The sequence below is a fragment of the Bacillus rossius genome, chromosome 3, assembly GCF_032445375.1.
Source record: "Bacillus rossius redtenbacheri isolate Brsri chromosome 3, Brsri_v3, whole genome shotgun sequence".
NCBI classification, from domain to species: Eukaryota; Metazoa; Arthropoda; class Insecta; order Phasmatodea; family Bacillidae; genus Bacillus; species Bacillus rossius.
Window position 1 is genome coordinate 118,201,739 of NC_086332.1, and position 23,870 is coordinate 118,225,608.

Here is a 23,870-nt window from a genome sequence, read left to right on the forward strand (position 1 = left end):
GGCTCGGCCTCTCTCGCGCCAGGCGTGACCTCATTACGCTAGACTCCAAACGGGTGTGTCTGGAAGAGATTTTATTGTCGCTAAAATCCTAATTTAATGTTTTAGGAGGAATGGGTACGGTTCTTCTCTTGTCTACTCAGGTTTCCGCGGCTTTGTCTTTGATTGCTGTTCGGGTCGCCTGACTCGGGTGGGCCATGGCCAGGGGTGTGTTCCGTTAGCGGGAGCGTATACTGGCGGGTGCAGGTCGGGCTCTGGGGTGGTCGTCGGCCAGACGACGTCAAATTAACGTATTTTAATAAAATACGGTAAAATTTAAGTAAATCAAACTGTTCTTTGAGCTACAAAATTTCCCCCGATTTCCCCCAACCAGATTTTTGTGTTTTTAGGTACCCTAATATGTACCCTATATAGCGCTGAAAACGGCATTTGCTCAAACTTGCTCGTTTGAAAGATACATAATTTTTAATTTGCCCGTGCAGTATATTCTGCTGCAGAAACTCAACTGGGCTGCGAGCGACGGTGACCGCCATGCGTGGTTTTGTTGGTTCTCGTGTTTTGACTGGAAAGTTTCGGAGGTGGTAAACAAAGATGAATCATCTTTTTTTATTGTTCTTTGTTCACTCTTAGTTGAGTTCTGAAATAAACAAAACCGACTGTAAACAAACATTGTGAGTGGCTGCCGATCTCCAGGCACAGTAGTCGTTGGTAAGAAATGGTCACTTGTTATGTACCGTTTATAAATATTTTTTACCGTAACTATTTGCAAACAATAATTGTTATAAATCATTATAACATATCACCAATAATCTACAATATATGTAAATGTGTTAAGCATGTACTTTCTTACAATTGTGTTAGCAGACGACATGTGTACACTTGATGGTCGATTTACCAAGCACGCCCTGCACTGCCTGGCGCTAGTTGTACTTCGGATTTTCGCGAGTATGGTTTTGTTTATTTGTCTGGCTGACGCCATGCCAGACCGAGCTTTGTAAAGCACAAAACGCGAAAGCCATTGTAAAGTAGGTACTAAAGACTACTATTAGGCATAAAGTGCATTGTTTTTTCTTCGCACCTATGTTAAACAAATTGCTACGGTGTGTTAATGACGACCCTGACCTTCCTAATTTCAGAAGAGATAGCACCACTGCCAGCCAGTGATTAGGCGAGTACCAAATTGCAACTCATCATCAAAGCCTGTCCGCTTCCCATCGGAATGCTGAGCGAGGAAGCTCAAGAGGCAAGGAACAAAGATTTCCGCTACTACCGAAGAGATAGATCTCGGAAAGTTTCATCTAATGCTCGTCTCCTCCGATCCGATTATCTCTGCTATACGGGAAACTCCCAAAAGGCAGCCTGAGTGGGGATGTTGTTGCCCTCTTAAAACAACCTGATGATGACAGTAGAAGTGACACCAGTACTCTTGATAGTGAATCTGAGGAAGACTGAGGGCTTTTCTTGCATTGCCATTTTAGCCAAACACACATCAAAAGAGATTTCATTATCATTCGACTGTTTTACTTGTTTAGTAAATATATTTTTGTTGATTGTTTATCTTTAAAAAAATATGGAAGCGTAATTAACTTCTTAGTTAATTTTAGCCACTTGTTAGCTTCGATTGAATTTTTAATTTTTATGGTATTAAAAAAGTTTACAAAATTATTTTTGATGTGCGTGTCAAATACAAACCTAAGCAAACGATTTGCAATCACTGCCTTCAGCCTAATCACATCAGGTTTTTGTTCGTCAGTCTTATACTTATATTATATATATTATCTTATATTTCAAATCAATTTCTAAATGACCACTTCACATTTAAAGGTAAAAACTGCGAGCTTAAAATAAGTTTTATGGTATTTGAATTACGCAGCCTCAAAAACCCCGAGGCTCTACTTTTTAAGTGCAAATAATGTTTTGACACTTCCGAAGTTATTCCGAACAAATTGCGGAGAAGTCATCTCGAATTTTGAAAGCAACATTAACAGATTTGCTACCAGTTTTGTTGGGAACCCAACCAAATCCCGTTTTCTGCGTCAAACGCTTCTTTTTGGCTGTTTCAAAGTAGTTTCGAAGTAACTAGTTCGAAGTTTACGTAAAAATAAACAGATTGAATTCAGCGACCACGAAATCATTTAGCGGATAATTTTTTAACGCTACTATAAATGTTGTGGTATTTTCGAGACATTTAAAGATTGACGTCGTCCGGCCGGAGGCCGATTCAAGCCCGACTTGCAACCGCCCGCCAGTAAACCCACCTCTTTCCGGAACAGACCCTTGTCTGAAAGACATTGTACATGTCTCCGACCTGGTGCTTCTATGGAATGTTAGTTCAGCCAGCGCCCATAGATGGCAACTATAATTTATACACATACAGACTAAACAATGGTGTGTCTTAACCTCTATTAAACTGTGGCACCAATTAGCATTCATGTGTAATATAGTTATGTTGTAAAGTATTTGTTAAATTAGGGAAGTGTGCCGAGATCTTATGGGTAACTGTATTTTGCCACTGTATGCCACTGACCATTGTACCAGGCTGGGGGATATATTACTCCAGCAATGTTTGCCTGGTGGGATCCTTACCCCAGAGAAATCTGGGGAAATACAGCAGTAGTATTGGATTGATGTTTATTTACTTCTCTCTCTCTGTGCTCCTGTTTCCCCCCCTCTCCCCCATCTTCGCTCGTTCCTAGCTAGAGGGCAGGGCAATCACCAGCCGGTCAAGAAGAAACTTTTGGGTAGTGCCTGAACCCGCTACATACTGGGGGTTTTCAACTCCACCTTAAAACCCTCCATCACCTATGGTCTGTGGTTGGGACACGTCATACTGGATAACTAGCTTTACAAAAACCCCCCTCTTAAATTCAATCACAGCCGAAGGCCTAGTGGGCCACGCCAGGGCAGAAGGTATCCACGCCCAAAACCATTGGTTAGCGACTCTGCTAGCCTGGCGCCCACCGGAACATACCCACACACCACCACTTCCCACTAGGCCCCGCCCAGGTCTCGAAGCCAAGACCGCGGGTGACGGCATTTGGCGCTCTCGGCGTGGGGCAGAAAACGGAACATTTTAGCAAATATTAAAAAAAAAAAAAAAAAAAAAAATTAAATTTTTCACGGTCAGGGAGAAACGAGCACCATGCAGCCACAACTAGCTAGTGATGTGTGCGCACAATGCCATCTTCCTAGGAAAATGGACCTGTTGACTGGTGCATTACCATGGTACCGTACATGCCAATGCCACGCGCATCGTGATGATGGCCAGCTGGCCGACAAGACCCAACACTACACGTGGGCGAAACTGCAACACGAACCAAAACCGGAAGTGGCCTACGGGCATCCCCCATGTCAGTGGCCACACACCGACACCACCATAACACCCACTAAAACAGAACCCGCAATCAGCACCACGCTCGTCGATACAAAGACAACCACGCGCCAGACGTGCGCGCAAGCTGCACAAGATCAGACCCAGACCCGAGGACTGACACCACCTACCTACCCAAGTGGAGGGGCGTTCCCCCACCCGATATGGAACCCGGGTAAATTGGTCCTCCCTGAGTTCAGCGGGGCTGTACACGAAGACCCGAGCACGTTTCTGCGGCACTGTGAGGCGCGACTAACCAGGTCTGGGACGCCAACCGACGAGTGGTCAGGGCGCACCAGCGAACAGCTGAGAGGCGCAGCCCGCCGATGGTGGGAGTTATGGGGGCAGTTCGGCATGCCATGGGAAGAGTTCGCGGCGACCCTCACGAACCGCTTTGACACCGATCAGGCGCTGGTTCAATGCACGTCCAGGTTCTACGGCGAGCACCAACGCGACAACGAGCCCGTTGAACAGTTTGTGGCGCAAAAAATGCAATTGTTCAGGCGCGTGTCACCACACATAAGACCAACTGCCGCACTGACGACAGTGACGTCGCTGCTACGGAACGAGTTACAGCCCTTCCTCCGGTGCACTCGACACGACTCCGTGGAAAGTTATGTTCGACAGGCCGTGGACACCGAACACAACCTACAGGGCCTTTGGCGCCGCAACCCACCGAGTGGCGACCGAGGGCGCAGCAACCCGATGCATTCAGAGACCCACCACACATACGGTGATGCGCCATCGAAGACGCCCCGCCGTCCCACACGCCGGCCATGCCGGAGCGATGCGACAATGCGACAGGACGAGGGGATGACCAACTGCCACTGTGTCGGCGCGGATGCCCCACTGGGACACGCCACTGGCACGCCAGCTGCTCCCTACAACACCCCCAACAACCAGGGCCGGCGAACGCTTCGGGAAACGGAACCCCGGGGGCGGGACACTAGGATCCGCACCTCCGACGACCGCGAGACGAGACACGCGTGACGGGGGAGACCCACCACCGGTCCTCAACCAATTGTCCCGTCACCGGGATAGCCTAATCCGCATTCCTGTCGAAGTCAACGGACGTTCGGCAGCTGCCCTGGTGGATACGGGCGCGAGCCACGTCTTCGTGGCACCACACCTCGTACCGCCCGGCATGCTGCGACCACACCGGATGGAGCTACGATTGGCAACCAGCACCCAACCAGCGGTGACGGTGGGCCAGGCGGAACTACGGGTAAGCCTTCGGGACCTGTCGACCACCGTAAATGACCTGGTCGTCAAGGACCTAAACGAGGAACTCGTGCTAGGGCAACCGTGGCTAGCAGAGCAGAGCGCGGTAATCGAAATGAAGCCCAACCGGGTTTACATCGGTACCCAAGAGCGCATCACTGTGTACGCGTTGGGTTATGCCCCCAAGGCCCCTGCGGAGTGTGTAACCCTAGACCAGCTGCGGCACAACGTCCCCCCGGGGTACCAGGCAGCTGTGAACCGAGTACTAGCGGAGAGGCAGGACGTGTTCGCTATAGCCGACCCTCACAGACGCACCACGGTAACGGAACACCACATCCCGACCACTCACAACGATCCCGTCTACGAATCCCCGAGACCCTATGGCTTCCGCGAACAGCGCGCCATTAGAGAGCAAGTGTCGGAGATGCTAAGGGACGGGGTCATCGAACCCTCAAATAGCCACTACAACGCCTGCGTAGTGTTGGCACCGAAGAAGGACGGCTCCCTGCGTTTTTGCGTAGCTTTTCGCCCTCTGAATAAGATCACCATCGGCTCCCCCCCTCCACAGATTAGCGTCGATGCCGCGGTAGCCGGGCTAGGACGAGCCAGGGTCTTCAGCACCCTCGACTTGAAGGCGGGCTACTGGCAGGTGCCGATACGGCTGGAGGATAGGGTGAAGACCGCTTTCACGATCCCAGACGGGCGAACATTCCAGTTCAGAGCAATGCTGTTCGAGCTGAAGTGCGCGCCAGCAACCTTCCAGAGTATGATGACCAGGGTTCTGGAGGGGTACGTCGGCCAATTCGCACTCGCATACCTGGACGACGTTATAGTGTTCTCGGAGACGTGGGAGGACCATGTCAGACACTTGGCACTTGTCTTGGAACGCTTAGCCACACACCAGCTGACCGCAGCACATCATAAATGCCACATAGGGACACAAAAGGTCGAATTCCTCGGGCACCTGGTGAATGCGGAGGGTAACCGCCCCCAACCTGGCCACTTAGAAAAGATCGCTGAAGCGGAAGCCCCACGGACCAGAAAACAGCTGCAAAGCTTCATCGGCCTCGTTAACTGGCTACGGGGCTACGTTCCCGAGTTCTCCCAGACAATAGCCCCACTAACAGACCTCCTGTCGCCCCAGTTTCGCTACCGATGGAATGACTCAGCCCAACACGCTTTCGAGGAGGTCAAAGCCGCGTTCACCAGGTGCCACACGCTCACGCGCGTGGACCCTGAACGCCATCTTTACCTGCAAACGGACGCGAGCGCCCTCGGGGTGGGGACAGTACTATACCACATGAGCCAGGACGGCCACAGAGAAGTCGTGGACTACGCCAGTGCCAAGTTCGGCCCGGCTGAATGCCGGTACCATAGCAACGAGCAAGAGTGCCTAGCCGTGGTCTGGGCTATAAAGAAATACCGTCCCCACCTCGAAAGGAAGAAATTCACACTGAGGACCGACAACCAGTGTCTCACGTGGTTGCATACGATGCAGGGGAGGAAAGGAAAGCTGATTCGGTAGGCGCTCTTCCTCCAGTCGTTCGACTTTGATGTGGAACACGTCCCGGGCACCGAAAACCAACTTCCTGACCTGCTATCGCGGGAACCCGACACGCACATCGAGATCACTGACAAAGACGACTGGGAGGGGATGCTACCCATACGGGAGACCGGCACACTCGGACTCGACATGTGCCCGCATCACCTCCGGCATCCCAGGGGACGAAGAACCACCCAACACCATCGCCGACGTCCACCGCCGTGTGCGCCAAGCACAAGGAACATCGCAAGACGCCGACCGACGTCGACGACAGGCCACCGCCAGGGAACACGAGGCGTGGTGCGTACAACATGGGGTGGTGATGACCCGGACACCTAGGGGAAACCGCGAATGGAAAACCTACGTCCCACCCGAGGCACGGGAGGCGACCTTGAGGTTTTTCCATGACCATGACCTCGCCGGGCACCCGGGAACAGACCAGACACGATGGGCGATAGGTCAACACTACCACTGGCCTGGCATCACCCACGATGTGCAGGAGTACATCCGGGAATGCGAAGTCTGCCAAGTACGAAAAGCCAGGAGACGGGACGGAGAGGAGCAACAGCGGCCAAGGGACCCCACCACCGCCTTCCAGACCATAGTACTGGACGTGATGGGCCCTTACCCCCGCACCCCCGCACCCCGCGCGGAAAACGTTTCCTACTGGTAATAACGGACTTATTCACAAGGTGGACAGAAGCATACCCTTGTGGTAACGTAAGGACCCCCACGATCACCAACATCCTACTGAGGGAGTTCCTCCCACGCTGGGGCTACCCCCAGTCCATCCTGATGGATAACGGCAGTCAGTTCCTGGGTCGTCACTGGAAGACCTGGTGCACCGAGCACCAGATTGAACACCACACGATGCCCGCCTACCACCCCAGGGCCAACCCGACAGAGCGTCACAACCAGGAACTGAAGGCCCAACTGCGCATCCGACTGGGGGAGGACCACACTCAATGGGACCTGCATGTAGCCGACGCATTGTTCTGCGTCCGAAGGCACACCAACGCGGCAACCGGCCTCACGCCGGCGGAGATGATACAGGGGCCCAACCTGCCCCTACCGGACCAGTGGGCCACCCACGGTACCCCGTATCCGACAGAAGACACCAAGGAGCGCAACCGGCGCTGCTCAGCCACGCAGGAGGAAGCACGATGCCAACAGAGGGCGTACACCGAGGGTATCACCCCCGTAACCAACCACCCACCACCCGTCGTGCGGGTGGGCGATCAAGTGTTCGCCCGGGTACACCCCTTCTCGGCGGCACCCCGAAATTACTGCGCTGGGCTGGCACCACGATAGGGAGGGCCCTACACCGTCCAGAAACGTCTAGGGAGGACCACCTACCTGGTGCGTCTAGGCGGACGACGAGTAAAAAAGATACATCGAGATGACCTACGCCTCGCCAATCTACCTGGGGAAAGCCTTCCTGAGGAAAGCACCCCACCTAACCCCGCCAGAAAACCAACGCAGGAGGAGGCGAAGGACCCCGACCGGACCCCAGCACGACGCTGCCCCGAGCCACCTCATGCCAGCACACTCGCCGACACAGCGCCGCCCACTGACTTGGAGTACGGGGAGGAGTCGAGGACGCAATCTCACCACCATCAACGACCACCGCGCCACCTAGAGGACTACGTTCTGGTCAACCTTTGGCGGGAGACCGCCAGCACACCCACGGACGACCTCTCACGTGGCCTAAGGGCGGTCACGACACCAGATATCGACATCGCCAGGACGATAGCGGATATCGCAGAACACAACCAGACCCCGACACGGCACCACCTCGGACCGCCCCACTCAACCCTGTTCGCCGACGCAGCGTCGCCCGGACACCCGGAGTCGGAGGACGAGAGGAGGACATGGCCACACCGATGGCAACACCCGCCGTGTTACCTGGAGGATTACGTGCTGAACACACCGCCAGGGGAGACGGCGGATACATCCGCGAGCTGCCTACCAAATGACCAGGGCACGGAACAGGACGAGCCACAGCCGACGGTGGAGTTGGTGGACGAGGACCTGAGCCCTGAGGGCGCCCCACTCCGATGCCATCCCTGAGGCGACGACCCAGGGACCGTAACCATCACCGAGTTGCCCTACAGTCCTGGCGACCCCGAGATGGACAGCGACCCGGGAATGATTCCACTGGTACCGGAGCCAGAGGAGGAGGATGTGGAGAACCACGAGACGCCTCACAACAGCCCACCCGGCATCCCGGAACGAGAGAGGCAACCATTACATTCGGCAACCCAACCAATAGAAAAGAGGGAAACCGTCACACATGGAACCCATACCGTAAATCACGACCCGGATAACCCCGCCGGCGAGCGACCACGATGGACCCGCCGAGTCCCAGGGTACCTCGCGGCCTACGACCTGGGGGACGCTTAGAGTAAGCGGGTTAATAACCCTGCCCCCGAAAGGTCTGAAACACTCCACCATGCGCCGTGCGGCCGCCCCCGGCCCAGCTGCCTCCGCAGTCGACCGGGCGGCGTGCGCCGCGCCACCCCTCCATGCGCCATGCCGCAGCCCCCAGCCCAGCTGCCTCCGCAGTCGACCGGGCGGCGTGCGCCGCGCCACCCTTCCATGCGCCGTGCCACCGCCCCTGGCCCAGCTGCCTCTGCAGTCGACCGGGCGGCGTGCGCCGCGCCACCCTTCCATGCGCCGTGCCACCGCCCCCGGCCCAGCTGCCTCCGCAGTCGACTGGGCCCACCGCCGAGCGTCACGACGCCGCAGCTAGGGGAACAGAGCGGGCCCTACCAGCCGCAGTCGGGGCTAGGGGTGCCAACACGTGGCGGGACCAATAGCGGTGCAAGGTCGGGCTTCTCTGAGGGGGGGCGTTTGACGTCGTCCGGCCGGAGGCCGATTCAAGCCCGACTTGCAACCGCCCGCCAGTAAACCTACCTCTTTCCGGAACAGACCCTGGTCTGAAAAACATTGTACATGTCTCCGACCTGGTGCTTCTATGGAATGTTAGTTCAGCCAGCGCCCATAGATGGCAACTATAATTTATACACATACAGACTAAACAATGGTGTGTCTTGGCCTCTATTAAACTGTGGCACCAATTAGCATTCATGTGTAATATAGTAATGTTGTAAAGTATTTGTTAAATTAGGGAAGTGTGCCGAGATCTTATGGGTAACTGTATTTTGCCACTGTATGCCACTGACCATTGTACCAGGCTGGGGGATATATTACTCCAGCAATGTTAAATCTGGGGAAATACTGCAGTAATATTGGATTGGTGTTTTTATACTGCTCTCCTCTCCTCTCCCTTCTCTCTCTCTCTCTCTCCTCTTCATCCGGAGTGGCCTTCGGGATTACGCTCTGGAATCCTTTGCTGGAGCAGCCTTCGGGATTACGCTCTAGCATTCTTCCTCCCCTGGAGCGGCCTTCGGGATTACGCTCTAGACTCCCTCCCCCCCTTGGAGGGCCCTTCGGGGATTTCGCTCTAGGCTCCTGTTCCCCCCCTCTCCTCTATCTTCGCTCATGCCCAGCAAGAGGGCAGGCAGACGACATTCCAGGCAGGGCAATCACCAGCCGGACAAGAAGGAACTCTTGGGTAGCGCCTGAACCCGCTACACCCCGGGGGTTTTCAACCCCACCTTAAAACCCTCCATCACCTACGGTCTCTGGCTGGGACACGTCAGTACTGGATAACTAGCTCTACGAAAACCCCCCTCTTAAATTCAATCACAGCCGAAGGCCTAGTGGGCCACGCCGGGGCAGAAAGTATCCACGCCCAAAACCATTGGTTAGCGACTGTGCTAGCCTGGCGCCCACCGGAACATACCCACACACCACCACTTCCCATTAGGCCCCGCACAGGTCTTGAAGCCAAGACCGCGGGTGACGTCAAGATGTACAATTAGGGACCTCAGAAACACAGCCAATACACAGTTTTGTGCGTCAAAGGCACATTTTCGCCGTTTTCGAAGGAATTTCGAAGTAAATATTTGGAATTTTGATGTAACAACAATGGATTTGAACTCAGCAACCCCGAAAACACCCGAGTACGCTAATTTCGGGCCAACTGTCAAACCCTTTTGACTTTTGGCCAGGGAATTCGGATTTGGCCCCACTGTGCGGTGAAGGAGTTCATCCAACATGCCCGCATCGTGGAGCAGGACCTGAGAGCCGTGAAACTAACCAAGGTCAACCCCACACCATCTGCTAAACAGAAGGACGGAACACCGACCGATGCCAAAGCGCTGCTGCTCTATGTTGTGCCCATCTGCGACAACAAGTGTGACACCAGCCACGATAGCCGCTCTCCACTGGCGTGGCGGAGACGGGCCATCGGTGACGGCCAGCCATCTCAGTGCCACACGTGCTCGGCGGCTTCACTGCACTGGCACATGGACTGCCCGGTGCGAAACAAGTTCAGGTTAGACTTCATAGCGAGCAGCAGTTGGGAAATGAGTGGCGGGGGGCGGCGAGCTAGGGCAGCCCTCCCCCCGACAACAATGGGCCAACCACATCGGCGCCCCTCCTGGGCCATGTGGGCACAGCAGCTGATCTACTGCGGATTCCAGTGATTGTCAAAGGGCGCGATGTCCACGTGCTCGTCGACACCACCGCCAGCCACAATAGTGTTGTGGCACGAGTGGTCGATCGCGCCAGGTTCGAGCCCCAGCCGAGCCAACTTCAGCTGGCCACCACGGGAGATGCCTCTCACACCCAGAGCGTCGCGACGCTGGATGTGGACGTGCGGGATCAGCGGTCAACAACAACTGCTTTGGTGGTGGATCACCTGCAGGACAACTTCATCCTGGGGCTGCCATGGCTCTATGAGCAGCCCGCAGCAATCGTTGTCCAAGCCGGGTGTGTACACGTCGGTACCCAGGGGCGACGGACTATCTATGGACTGGGGCGATCCCGCACCACCAACTGTAAAACAGGTCAGTCTCGACGAATTCCAGCATGGGGTTCCCCCGAGCTCTGTGCTGCCATCGAGCATGCTCTTGACCAACAGTGTAGTGTGTTTGCATCCGCGGACCCGCTAAAACGTACAACCATAGCGGAACATGCCATCCCTACCCATCCACTCAAGCCAATGTTTATCCCGCCTGGTAGCTACGGCCACACTGGTAAACAATCCGTTTTAGACCAGGTACAGGACATGTTACGGGATGGCATAATCGAGCCAAGTTAGTCTCCCTACAACTTCCAGGTAGTACTAGCAGAAAATATGGACGGTTAATTACATTTTTGCGCGAACTTCAAACCTATCAACAATGTAACTGTCAATGCCCCACTTCCGTTGTTAAACATCGTCGACATGCTAGCCAGACTGGGTAATGCAAAAATTTTCTCGGACCTTGATCTCAAATCCGGGTATTGGCAAGTGCCAATACGGCCAGAAGACCGGCCTAAGACAGCGTTCACGACACCGGATGGCCATAGGTTTCAGTTTTGTGCGATGCAATTTGGACTTCAAGACGCACCTGCGACGTTTCAGAGTATGATGACACGAGTCTTAGATAATTATTCGGGTAAATTTGCAGCCGCCTACTTGTACGATATAATTATATGGTCACAGGCATGGGAGGAGCACATACACCACCTAGCGTTAGTCCTGGAGCGCCTTGCCAGACACGGACTCACGTGCAACCATGAGAAGTGCCACTTGGGCACTACAGAACTGGATTTCCTAGGCTTAGTCGTCAATGCGGAGGGAAACCGACCAACAGACAAACAGCTGGGATTAATTGTCAACAAATACACCCTCCCCCCCCGCACTTGTAAGCAGCTTCAGAAATTCCTTGGAATAGCCAACTGGCTGCCGGCATTTATCCCGGAATTCTCTATTGTAGCTGCCCCTCTGACAGAACATCTGTCACCCAAGCGATCATTCTGGTGGACCGCGGAAACACAACACACCTTTGACTAATTAAAGTGTCGGTTCCGGCAGTGCCACTTGCTAGCTCGCCTCGACCCGAACAAACCGCTAGTGGTACAAACAGATGCGAGCCAGGAGGGGATAGGCACCATACTGATACAGCGGGGGGAGAACAACGAACCCCGGGTGATCGAGTACGCCAACGACAAGTTCGGCGATGTCGAGCAGTGCTATAGTGTGAATGAGCGCGAATGTCTAGGCATGGTTTTGGCCCTCAGATGTTACCGCACACCCTTGAAAGAGCAGCGGTTCTTCGTGTTAATAACAGACAGCCAGTGTCTGAAATGGGTAGCAACCATGCAGGGGTGGCAATCGAAACTTACCTGCTGGGCCATGCTATTACAGGCCCTGGATTTTGTAGTCGAACACATGCCACGAAAGCAGAATGAGCTGGCGGACAAGCTGTCGCGAAACCCCGATGACACTGTCACTGTGCGCGACGATGGCGAATGGGAAGAGCTGTTACTGCCATCCAGCGAACATCCACCCAACCACTCACCTGCACTCCCGCCACACGCCACCATCTGTGCGATCATCCCGGATACCACACCCGCTTTACTGCCTGGTGCCGAGTTGGACGACCTGGACACATATGTGCGAGCAGCCCAACTCATGAATTCCGACACACAGGAGCTGGTACGCCACTGCGAGGAGGACGCATGCGAGGGATACCGTGTGGTGAATGGGCTACTTCAAGCACGACCTAGGAGGACTGACGGTCCGTGGCGGACCTTTGCACCCACAGTCACACCCTGGGATGTGTTTGACATTTTACACATCAACCGGCTTGCCTGACACCTGGGTGCGGATCAGACGCGGCATGATGTCCGCGAGCTGTTCTATTGGCAGGGGGTCAATAAGTTTGTACGAGATAGCGTACGTAGATGCAGATATTGCCAGTGACACAAGACGCGCCACATCGATGGAACTGCACAACAGGTGCCCAGACAGCCAACGGAGCCTTTCCACACCGTCGCCCTGGATTTGATGGGACTGTATTCCAGGTCGCCGCGGGGGAAGAGGTTTCTACTCTTGGTGACAGACTGCTACACACATTGGGAAGAAGCATTTCCCCTCTCAAACACCCGCGCAGGTACCATCGCGCATAGTTTGGAGGCAGAGTTTTTCCCGAGGTGGGGGTACCCCCGTGTTATTTTGTCGGACAACGCCACCCAGTTTGCTGGATTCCAATGGGCTAAGCTGGGAAGGAAGTGGCGAGTCATACTCCACTCTACACCGGTATACCATCCCCGTGCAAATCCGACAGAGCGAAGGAATCAGGAAATCAAGGCGCAGCTTTGGCTAAGGCTCTTGGACGACCACACCCAATGGGATACCCATATCCTGGACATAGTTTATTGTATTCGGCGTCGGATGAATGCCGCGACAGGCGAGACGCCAGCCACTATGATCCAGGTGCGAAACCTCACTCTTCCCGGGGAGTACCACATACGACAGCATCGCCAGTTGGAGCCCAGAGTAGAAAGCCCTGCAGACAGACTGAGACGGCTGGCTGAGACACACGACACAGCACAGCGCAACCAGGCGACATACCAGGCACAACACACACCCCAGATGATGCGCCCGCCCTGGCTCTGAACCCAGTACAGTTGGTTTATGCCCGGCTACACCCACTGTCCTACAGTCATCGCAACTTTTGCACAGGGCTTGCACCCAAGGGGTTGGGTCCTGTGGCCATGATCTGGGTGGGCCCCACGACAGTAGCCATAAAACTGCTCTCCGGCCGAGCTGCGAAGTACCACAGAGACGACATCCGGATCGCAAACGAATCAGGAGAGGGTGAGGCGGGAGAGGGGGTGGCAGAACCACCAGACGACGGACTAGTAACGGCCACACAGCCAGCGCGAGAGGGGGTAGGTGGAAAGGCTACATCAACCCCGATAGACACAGACAGGGCAGCATTCCAAGGCTTCCCAGACGCAGCAGTAGGACAGAAACAAGTGTCTACATAACGGAAGTGCAGCCGAGACGACTGTTTGAAGATTCGGCGGGCGGGGACACACCCCTCCGAGGGTTCGACACAGACACAGACGACCCAGTGGGGAACAATATTGAAACTCAACCTATCATGTGGGAGCCGGGAGAAGTAGAGGGGCAGCCCAGGTCACCGGAGGGACCACTGTGGCCCCTACACTATTCATTGGCAGACTCAACATTTAGAATGAGAGTAGAAAAGCCCATGGTAGACAAGTTGGAGTAGGAGGAACCAGCGGACTTGGCATCAGAGGCAAGACCACCGGCACCGCGGTACCATCTCCGGCCCCGTCCAGCCGCTAGACCACCCAGCTGCTGTACCGTAGAAACGGTAGACTCCGGGCGCGTGACGGGAGTAGTTACGACCCTGCCTTTGACAGTGGAAGCCTTGTCGTCCCAGGCTACATCGGAGGGGGGGCAATTGACGTCAGCTGGGGCTTCGCCTTGTAAGCCTGGTCCGACTCCACTGTCTAATTCCCGTCCTTCCCGGCACTTGTACCGCCGACATATGTAAACGTGCGTGTGTTCAAATTGTGCGCCATGGACTACCATTAGTGGGCACTTAGCGGCAGTGCGACGTCACCCAGCAACCAAGAACAACAATTATTATTTAAGTATTAATATATATTTAAGGTTCTGAGCCCCGATGAGGGATTGTATAAATTATAAGAGTGTTTTGTCTCTTCCTTGAAACTAACCCTTGGCACGGGAACATATATGTTTTCGGAGGCCCGAAGGCCAACGCACCCGCCTTCCGCCCCTCCCAAATGTGCGCCCTTTAAGGGTAGATTGGGAGTCTGCTTTCATATCTGTATAGTCCAGGGCCCCTTCCTACTGAAACTACCAGATCCAGAAAACATGTCCCCTCCACCACTATGGAACCCATAGTGGCTTCTTAGGAACCTGTAGACTGAAATCCCCACATGGGGCTATATGCAGGTAAGGGTTCAAGTCAGGCGCATTCACAGTCCAGCAAACCAACACCATAATATATATATAAGTCCATTACATGTCCTTTATATTCCATTATATATTGATTATATGTCCATTACATGTTATTTATATATTGATTATATTCCTTATATTGATTATATATCCATTATATACCCATATACAAATTACCAGACATGCTTCAGCACCTGCTACCCATCAGTCGTCCAGGTATTGCTATAGATTGAGGACCATCTACTGGGGCCAGGTCCCCCATTAGGGCCCTGACTAACCAGTAGGTAGTCAATGATCCTGTGCATGCCTTATCCAGGAGTACATAATCCAAGTATCTCAGTAGTAGTTGAATACTACTCCGCTGACAGTTGCAAGGGAGAATGCTCACGGAGCTAGTGGCTCAATTCGTCAATTCGGGAACATATAATAAGAATAACGGTTTTGCTCCGGCGGGAAGCTGCCTGCTGCCCGCGTGCAGAGCGCTGCTCGCCCCAGTTCCACTTCATCACCAGCCGAGACCAGACATGTGCGGAGTGATCAGAGACGCTTGGCCACGTGTCGCCCACCCCGTGGTATCCGTATGTTAAGTGGTGTGGCATGCCCGATGCCAAGAGCGGGCCAGAGCTTAATAAACTAGCGAGATTAATTAGGGAACTAGTATCTTGCCTCACACGGGCCACATAACGCCCTGACTGGGAGTCTCAGCCGGGTCCACGTGCCAACTATGTGGTGGCGCCCACTAAAAACTGACTCGGGTAAGAAGCAAGGTCCTCATATTTTTGTGCATTATCCTTCCAAGTATTTTACACAAATGTCTGAGGATATGTGACACACACAGAATCATAAATATCGTTAGTGTTTTGCCAAATGTGTTTTATAATTTTGATTTCAGTGTCTATTTCAAGTAACTAGTCGGAAATTTGATGCATCTCAAAAGTATTACCAATGGTCTACATATCCTGTTATTCTGAAAAAATGTTTGTAAATACTAAATGTACTTTTTCATTGCTCGTAATAAAACTTAATGAATTGCTTTGCAGGTAACTTTTGAGAAATGGGTAGTCTAGTGTGCTTCATAACGGTCAAATCTGAGGCAAAGTCTATGTCTCATGATTCCGTCTACAAGTTGAAGCGAGGCTATTAGTGCAACACTCACTTGATTTAAAATTATTTTTGTAGACATATGTCATTGCTGGTTATACTGGATGTCATAAAAAACCTCAAAACGGACCAAAAAAAGATGAATACGTGAACATAAAGAAAATATACCAAAGTTAAAATTCTTAGACCGTACAGAGAATTCTGTGGAAGGAATTAGTGAGAAAAAGATATATCACAGCACAGACAAACACAGTGGGCTGACAAAGACAAGACAATTGCAACAAGAACAGTAAATAACGACAAAAAGACCTTAGACAAAACAGCAACAAACAGACGAACCCAACGATGATGCTAACCTGGAAGGGGGAAGGGGGGCAAGATGGGGACGCTAAGAAGAAATATCCTTAAAAAAATAATGGTTGTTGCTAATATGGCGACAGATATTTTACAGGTGCACAAAATGTCAGGCTATCAATGTAAACTAAAATGATAGTTACAGATTACTCACTGAAAACAATGGCAAAAAATGTACGATCTCACAATAACATCCCATCTTTCCCCAAGTTATGCCACATCTTGCCCCATGTATGGGGCATAACTTGCGACAAGATGGGGTGTCATTATTTACACATGTCACATACATAAGCAGTGTCTTCATCCTCATCGTCTTCTCCAGCACATGCACAGTGAGCCCACCCTTGACTTTCTATACACTTAATTAACCCACGCTTCCGTTGATTCATAAAACAAATGACCACAAAAATACACTTAGCATCGTCAGTTTCTTTCACTTCAGAACCTTTGTCCTTTTTTTGTTTGATGGTGGGCCTACTCTTCTTTGTTGTCATCATTCTGTGCTCTAGGTTCAGCTTCTTTTTGCAAGAAACAGCACGTTTCCCAGTTTGAGCTTTCAGGTCATTTCTATATGGCGATTCAGTTAAAATAGCAGTTTTCCCACGGCGCCGATCACTAGAATTGTTCCTTTCTTTGCCGACATGGGGAAACAGCATTGTATCTTTTCGGGATACTCGAATAAATGCACCAGTGTTATTTTGTACAGTGGAGAAATAACAGATAGGAAATATGCAATTATTGTTTACTACAGGATTCGAGTACTCTGGTGTGCTATCTTTTTCAGTGACATCATCAGGCATTATTCTGTCAGTAGTTGTGGACTGACGTCGTCCGACCGAAGGCCACCCTAAAGCCCGACCTGCAACCGCCAGTATCCGACCCCGCTAACGTAACGCGCCCCTAGCCATGGCCCACCCTAGTCAGGCGAGCGCCGCGGAACATAGGTATAATCAACGCCCTTGACTTAATCGGCAAGACAAACCGAGTCACGTACATGGTAAATTCAATACACATTAAAGAATACGCCACTTTAAATTAACAACACCGTGCAACACAAGTGCGACGTAGGAGTGCCCGGGTCACTCACGTGTGGTTTTTTTAGTAAAACAGCTGTGAGTGCTCCCCTTGCGGCCTTCAGCCTGATTTCAATAGTGTAATATGTGACTTAATTAAAACCGACCCAAATTAGCATTAATCATTCGCCACTGGAGCAGTCATCAAGGACGAACAGTCTCCAGTGTGACTCTGATAATTTAAACTTATTTTATATAAATTTGTTACATCTAATTTCTAAAACATACATATATATAAAGTTAATTATTAAGTTATATTGGTTGAATTTAGAGCCACTTACATTTTGTTATTAATATAGTTTTTTACGAATAACGGAACTTTAGAAACTCTGGCGTGAAAGGATGCTCACCCCTCCCCTCGCGCCAAGGCCAGACGCCAGTACAGCGCGACTCGCGGACCGGGACGGACGCACGTCCCACAGGGAGACATCATCCTTTGTCTTCACTGAACTTCCATCTGGTAACTATAGTCAAACTTCGAAACCTTTTTTAATTACTCCCCGTGTGCGCCCGGTCCTTTTCCGGTGTAGGGCCTATCCCAGCCGCGTAAACATAACACGCCCCACACAACGCATTACGCGGGGCAGTGAAATATACGGCACGGGCCGACTCCCGCCATACCAGACTTTAAATTAACTGCCGAGTGCACAGGCACTGGCTACACCTAATTGAAGACTTTACTTAATTTAATAGCGAGCCGCGGTCCACACAGGTGGGCCCGCGCGTCGCCGTTCACAAATTACGGGATTGGCAGACTTCAATCAAACTCTCTCCCTCAACCTCGACTGGCGTGAGGATGTAACTTTAGTGACGGCTCATCAGAGTGCCCAGTGTATAATGATAGTGTACTTTATGTAGGGAAATCGTGTGACTGTAATTTGCAAGTGTAAATGCCAGCGTAATTAAACGTCCACTCCGCTCACTCCGTGCGCGACGTGTAAACGACAGTGCAAAACCATGTACGTTATTTGTGAACGTTTCCCCGCAAGAAAACAGCCTTCCCGCTAGGAACACCGCCGATTCTCGAACACGAGAACCCGGGCGACGGCAGGACGAACAACTAGGAACAGAATTATCCTTGCATACTTGAGAACCCGAAGATTCTGGTATGCTGGCTCCTTCAACGACACTAGGCGCTGGTCTGTCAGTTGTTTTGGAAGGCATGAAATCACTATCCTGAATGACCTCAGGGTGTATTGGCTATATTCCCATGGTTTTGAAACCATTGATGGCTGTCGTCATTGTGGCTGCTCGTAGAAAAGCACTTCCAAACAAGCTGGCTATCTGATACATTGTGACAACACACCCTGGGTGGCATCGCAACAAATTGGTTACTGCAACTTCATAATATGTGCTGAGTGGCTTCATGAATGTAACGTCCAGTGGCTGTAGGCGATGTGTGCAGTGCGGCGGGAAACAGAGGAGGATAACCCCGTTTTCTCTTGCTAGATCAATTAGTTCAAGATTTTTTGTGTGCGTAGAATGGCCGTCAAACAGTAATAAAACACGATTATCTTTGGAGGCGTTAGTAAATTGGATAAACCGCTTGAACCACCTTACGAAAATGTCGGACTGCATCCAGCCTGATGGATGACATTCGGCCCAAGTTCCAGGTGCAGACCCATCCAACAGTTCGTCTTTCATCATCTGTCGAGGAAATATCATCATCGGTGGCATGTAAACGCCTGATGCACTGACACAAAGTTCTACAGTTAATATTACCTAAAGTATAAAAAAGAGGCTTAGGCCTATTCAGTATGACACATTCAATCGAATGTATTGAACTATGTATTTTATAATATTATAGCAATATGATAAACAAATAAAATGTATTCATATATATTTGCTTGAAGCACAATTTGTACCAACAATCCAGTAATCTGTAATTCAAAGAAAAGTAAAAAAATATATATATATTCCCATTACCGAAGTTTGAACTACAGTTCTTTAGATCACTAACCACGCAAAAAAAAAAAAAAAATGCACTACGGAGCCCAACAAATAATTGTATGGAGAATGTGTATTATAATTATTGTAATACCAGAATTCTTATATTCAGCCTATAAAACTTGAAATTACTCTTTACTATGATTATTTTAGTTTACCAAATAACAAATATATTCCAGGGTAGTTTCACTATCATAAAGTTTCAATTGGCACACCAATACGTATGGTACTGTATCCCCTAATTTTTATGGAAGTAACTATTATTTGTATATGTTCATACGCGTGGGTCCGCCATCTTCCTGTGAAAATTTCGTTGCATGGTGCACGCGCATCGTAAAAATTCCCTCTCATTGTTCTTCCACAACGCGCCCAAAGGAGACTCAACACGCTTGGAATGAATGCAAGGATGCGTGGAGCAGCGGACTCGCCTGGTGTGCAGCCGCACGACGGGGTCGGCCAGGATGTCGGCCATGTCCACCTGGCGGCCCTTGCGCACCACCTCCGGGTGCTTCCTCATCATGAGCCAGCCCATGTGCGCGAAGAAGAAGCCCCGCCGCGCGTTGTGCGGGTCGGCGTCCGTCTCGCTGAACTTGTGGTGCACCCGGTGGTCGCGCACCCACTCGAAGATGGTGTTCTGCGCACGCGCCAGGCCACTCAGCGCGGACACATGCGGCCGGGGGTTGTTTGGGGTGGTGCACATTTCCCCCCAGCTAGAAGGCCCGTTCTGCAGTGGCACGTAGAATACGGAGACGGAACTTCACTGTCACGTCTGCTGCTTCCACAGTGCACGGAAACGAAACAAATAGCGACCAGGGAGATTGTGTTCCAATGTTACGAAAGGTTAATTTTATTAAATTTATTTAATTTAATTAAACATTTTTTTAGGTCTATAGTAAAACCAAACCATACAGTAATTCACTAGAATTACGCTAGACATGATCGTACTTGCAACAATTTATAACATATTTAGAACATAATCAACCATGGCTACCACCGCAGCCAAGTACTCAGCATATATTGGTCGCACGGAGTACCGTAAAGTGAAGAGCTGAGCATTGCCGAGCTAATTCGTGAGGGTCCGTGTCTGTTTGCGTGTTGTTGTAGAAACTGTGTTCTGTGAGATCCTTTACCGTTTCCGTGATCCTTCACCGTTTCCGTGCCATTGTAGAACGGGCCTAAATGTGGAGTGCCATTGTAGAACGGGCCTAAATGTGGAGTCTGAAAAATTGATGAATAATACTCCTTTTAAAGGCTTTTTAAAAGTATTTTGATGTCTTGAAAATTAATTATTAAAATTAGTGTTTTATGTTTTTTTAAAGATAATTATGGTTGAAAAATCAGCTATGCAGCATTAAAAAAAGGAAAATGTGTATCAATTTTTTATTTTGTAAATTGAACCAACTTCAAAGGTAAAGTGTTGAATGGAGTATATTATTTTTGGCTATATCTCTAGTTATTATTTTCTTAATTTTCTATGATTAAGCATTGGGGTTTAAAAGTCTACTATTCCGGGAGATTAAAGTGCCACAATAAACTTTCTTTAATTAGAAATTATATTAAAAAAATGTCATAAAAACTGGTATAATGGTCGCACCAGACCCCACTACGACCGCGCCTGCGCAGTGGTTGCCGAGACCTCTCCAGGCAAGTGCTGTCGTGGTTCCTCTCCAGTTCTCCCTATGAAGAATATAAAATGCCTTGACTCCAATTTGATCACACCTCGCTGGAAATAGTTAAAACCAAATAAAAAAATTGGTTGTCTGTAAAGTCGGTTTACGGACGATAGTTTAACGTGACGACGTCATAACAAAACATTGATGAAATGATTGCATACTTTTATGAATAAAATTGAATCATTTTTATTGAATTATCACTATTTTGTATGGATACAAAGGAGGAGTGAAATGAAATCTAATATTTAATTGATAAATTTACTTTTATTTAATATAAAAATATAAAAATAAAAATGTAAATACAGAAATGTAAAAATTACAATGACTTAGAAAAAACTGTTTAAAATAAATACACACACCTAAAACAACAAAAAAAAAATAAATAAAAATTAAAAAAAAAAATAATATTAATAAAAACTTAGGAAATGTAATTAGGTAGGATCAGATAAAAATGTAAAATGTAAAAATGTAAATAAAAAATACTAAGTAATATGTCTCCCTTAAGATTAAATAAGTTACTTTAGTAAAAAAAGATGAACAAATTCGAATTGTAAGTATACATTGATAATGTGATACCTACTGTGTTTAAAAAAAATATAGAAATGAAACAACAAAAAATATAAATAAAAGGTAAACATATTTAAAAAAAAACCTTGTCCACCCGTGCGAAGACGGGACGGGCCGCTAGTAGTGTAGATTATAAAGAGGAAAGAGCCTCGTGCCATGTCAAACGTAAACAAACCTATCATCCATAGATAACCATAGCGCGCGTCGCGAGCATGGCTGTGCCAGGCGACATTCCGACCTCCATGGCAAAACAATTAAAGCGTTTTAAACAGAATTATGAATAACATGGTCTATAAACTTTTAGAATTTAAAAAGAGGTTATTGTGACCAGGGGCGCACCAACAGGGGGGGAGCAAGGGTATTTTGCCTCCCCTCTGAAACCTTGAAGTGGGGGCAAATGGGGGCAAATAAAGTGCTGTGTAATCAATTTTTAGATAATAAAACTGCTTAAATAGCACCATTTTCCACCTTGAAATACAAATTTTCCCGGGGAACGACCCCAGGACCCCCCCCCCCGGCTACAATAGGGCGGATAAATGATTCTTTATAAAAAGGTATATTGCCCACCCTTTGGAAATTTAGTTGTTGCGCCCCTGATTGTGACATAACGATAATAGTTGAACATATAGTATCGCAAAGTTTATTGTAGTTATTGATAATATGTTCTTTAATATTGTAGGACATACTTTTGTTCTATCATAAATACTTAGTTTCCGCAGCGCATGCGACGTAAGATGTTTTATGGCATTATTTTTACACCTTGGGTTACGTTACTAAAGTTTTAGTAAGGATTCCTTATCTTTTCTAGCAATAAATATAGGTTAGCCTATGTTACTCTGGGTGAATGTAGCTTTCTAATGGTGAAAACATTTTTGAAATCGGCACAGTAATTTTTGAATTTATTCATTACAAACATACACACAAAAATACAAATCTTTCCTCTTTAAAATATTAGTGTAGATAACTCTCATTCAAACAACACATGAGGTTAGGTCGATTATAGTCGAGATATTGTACTAGTAGTAGCTTTTCCCGTTATGCCGATGAAAGTAAATTGAAAACTCAAGTATGAGAAATAAAGGTATTTTCCACGTTTCTTAAACTTGTATTGTGTTGCGTATTTGTGAACTTTTCCCCCTGGTAATTTGATGTGCAAGTTATTTGTGAATTAATAAGTTTTAATGACCAGATTAAATTGTGTGACTATGGTCAACAAGTTATGTAGGCTTACCTATGTACCTATACATTTTTTTTTCACGCAGTTTTCTTTGCTTGTAGATGCATACTCTTTATGTTGATTGGTTAAGCAAACATCACGTGTTTTGTATAGGGTGTGTCCTTTTAACCCATTAATTTGTCAACTTGAAAACAGGAGGTTGTGGGCAACATCCCACTGCCTGGTGCCCGATGCCCACGCTCTCGGGGTCCGCAACTATCTGTGAGGACGGCACGGCAGCGTAGTTCCTTACCCTAGGTTAACTCGCCGACACGTGCCTCTGGTGGGCGTGGCGAGGGGAGGGCGGCGAGGACGGCACGGCAGCGTAGTTCCTTACCCTAGGTTAACTCGCCGACACGTGCCTCTGGTGGGCGTGGCGAGGGGAGGGCGGCGAGTCTACAGGACCAACACGGCGCGGCTGGACTCACCTCGCCGGCCATGGAGTAGCAGAGCGCGAGCAGCACGCGCAGATGGGTGTCCGCCTTGAAGGAGCGGTGCGTCCAGAGGCGGTGGGCTCCCGCCGTCACGCCGAAGCCGCCCACGAGCCCCGAGAACACGCCTGCCACACACGCGTCACCTGGCGTTTGTGACGACGGTGCTGCCATCTGTGGTGGATGGCGCCAACCAAAGCTCACAAACCCAAAGGAAAAATTTATAGTGTTCATTGTTTGATGCATTTTAACAAGGTGGACCGTATTATAACAAAATTCCTTATCGAAAATCAGGTCCAAATCAGGGGTTTAGTATTTCTGCATTTCTTTTTCGCTTTTACCGGAGCAGTTTTTTTTATGTACTTTAAAATGTCGGTCTGCTAATAAAATTATTCAATTGTCAACGTAGATGCTCTGGCAGCGAAACTTACTGACGGGTGCGGAAACTACGTTTGATTCACCTAAAAAAAAAATGTATTTATCACTCTCAGCATTATTTTAAAAAATATACGTTAAAAAT

The 23,870-nt window shown here is 49.6% G+C and overlaps 1 protein-coding gene across 4 annotated transcripts in view; it reads right to left on the reverse strand.

Annotated features, from left to right (window-relative positions):
- Positions 1 to 23,870, reverse strand: part of LOC134531193 (stearoyl-CoA desaturase 5-like) — a 79,267-nt gene that overhangs the window by 11,390 nt on the left and 44,007 nt on the right. For all 4 annotated transcript variants that reach the window (XM_063366836.1, XM_063366834.1, XM_063366837.1 and 1 more), the window contains 2 exons: positions 23,348 to 23,478; positions 19,892 to 20,097 (listed from right to left, as the gene is read on the reverse strand). In XM_063366836.1, the coding sequence (XP_063222906.1) occupies positions 19,892 to 20,097; positions 23,348 to 23,478 (337 nt within the window). The remainder of the gene's footprint in view (positions 1 to 19,891; positions 20,098 to 23,347; positions 23,479 to 23,870) is intronic.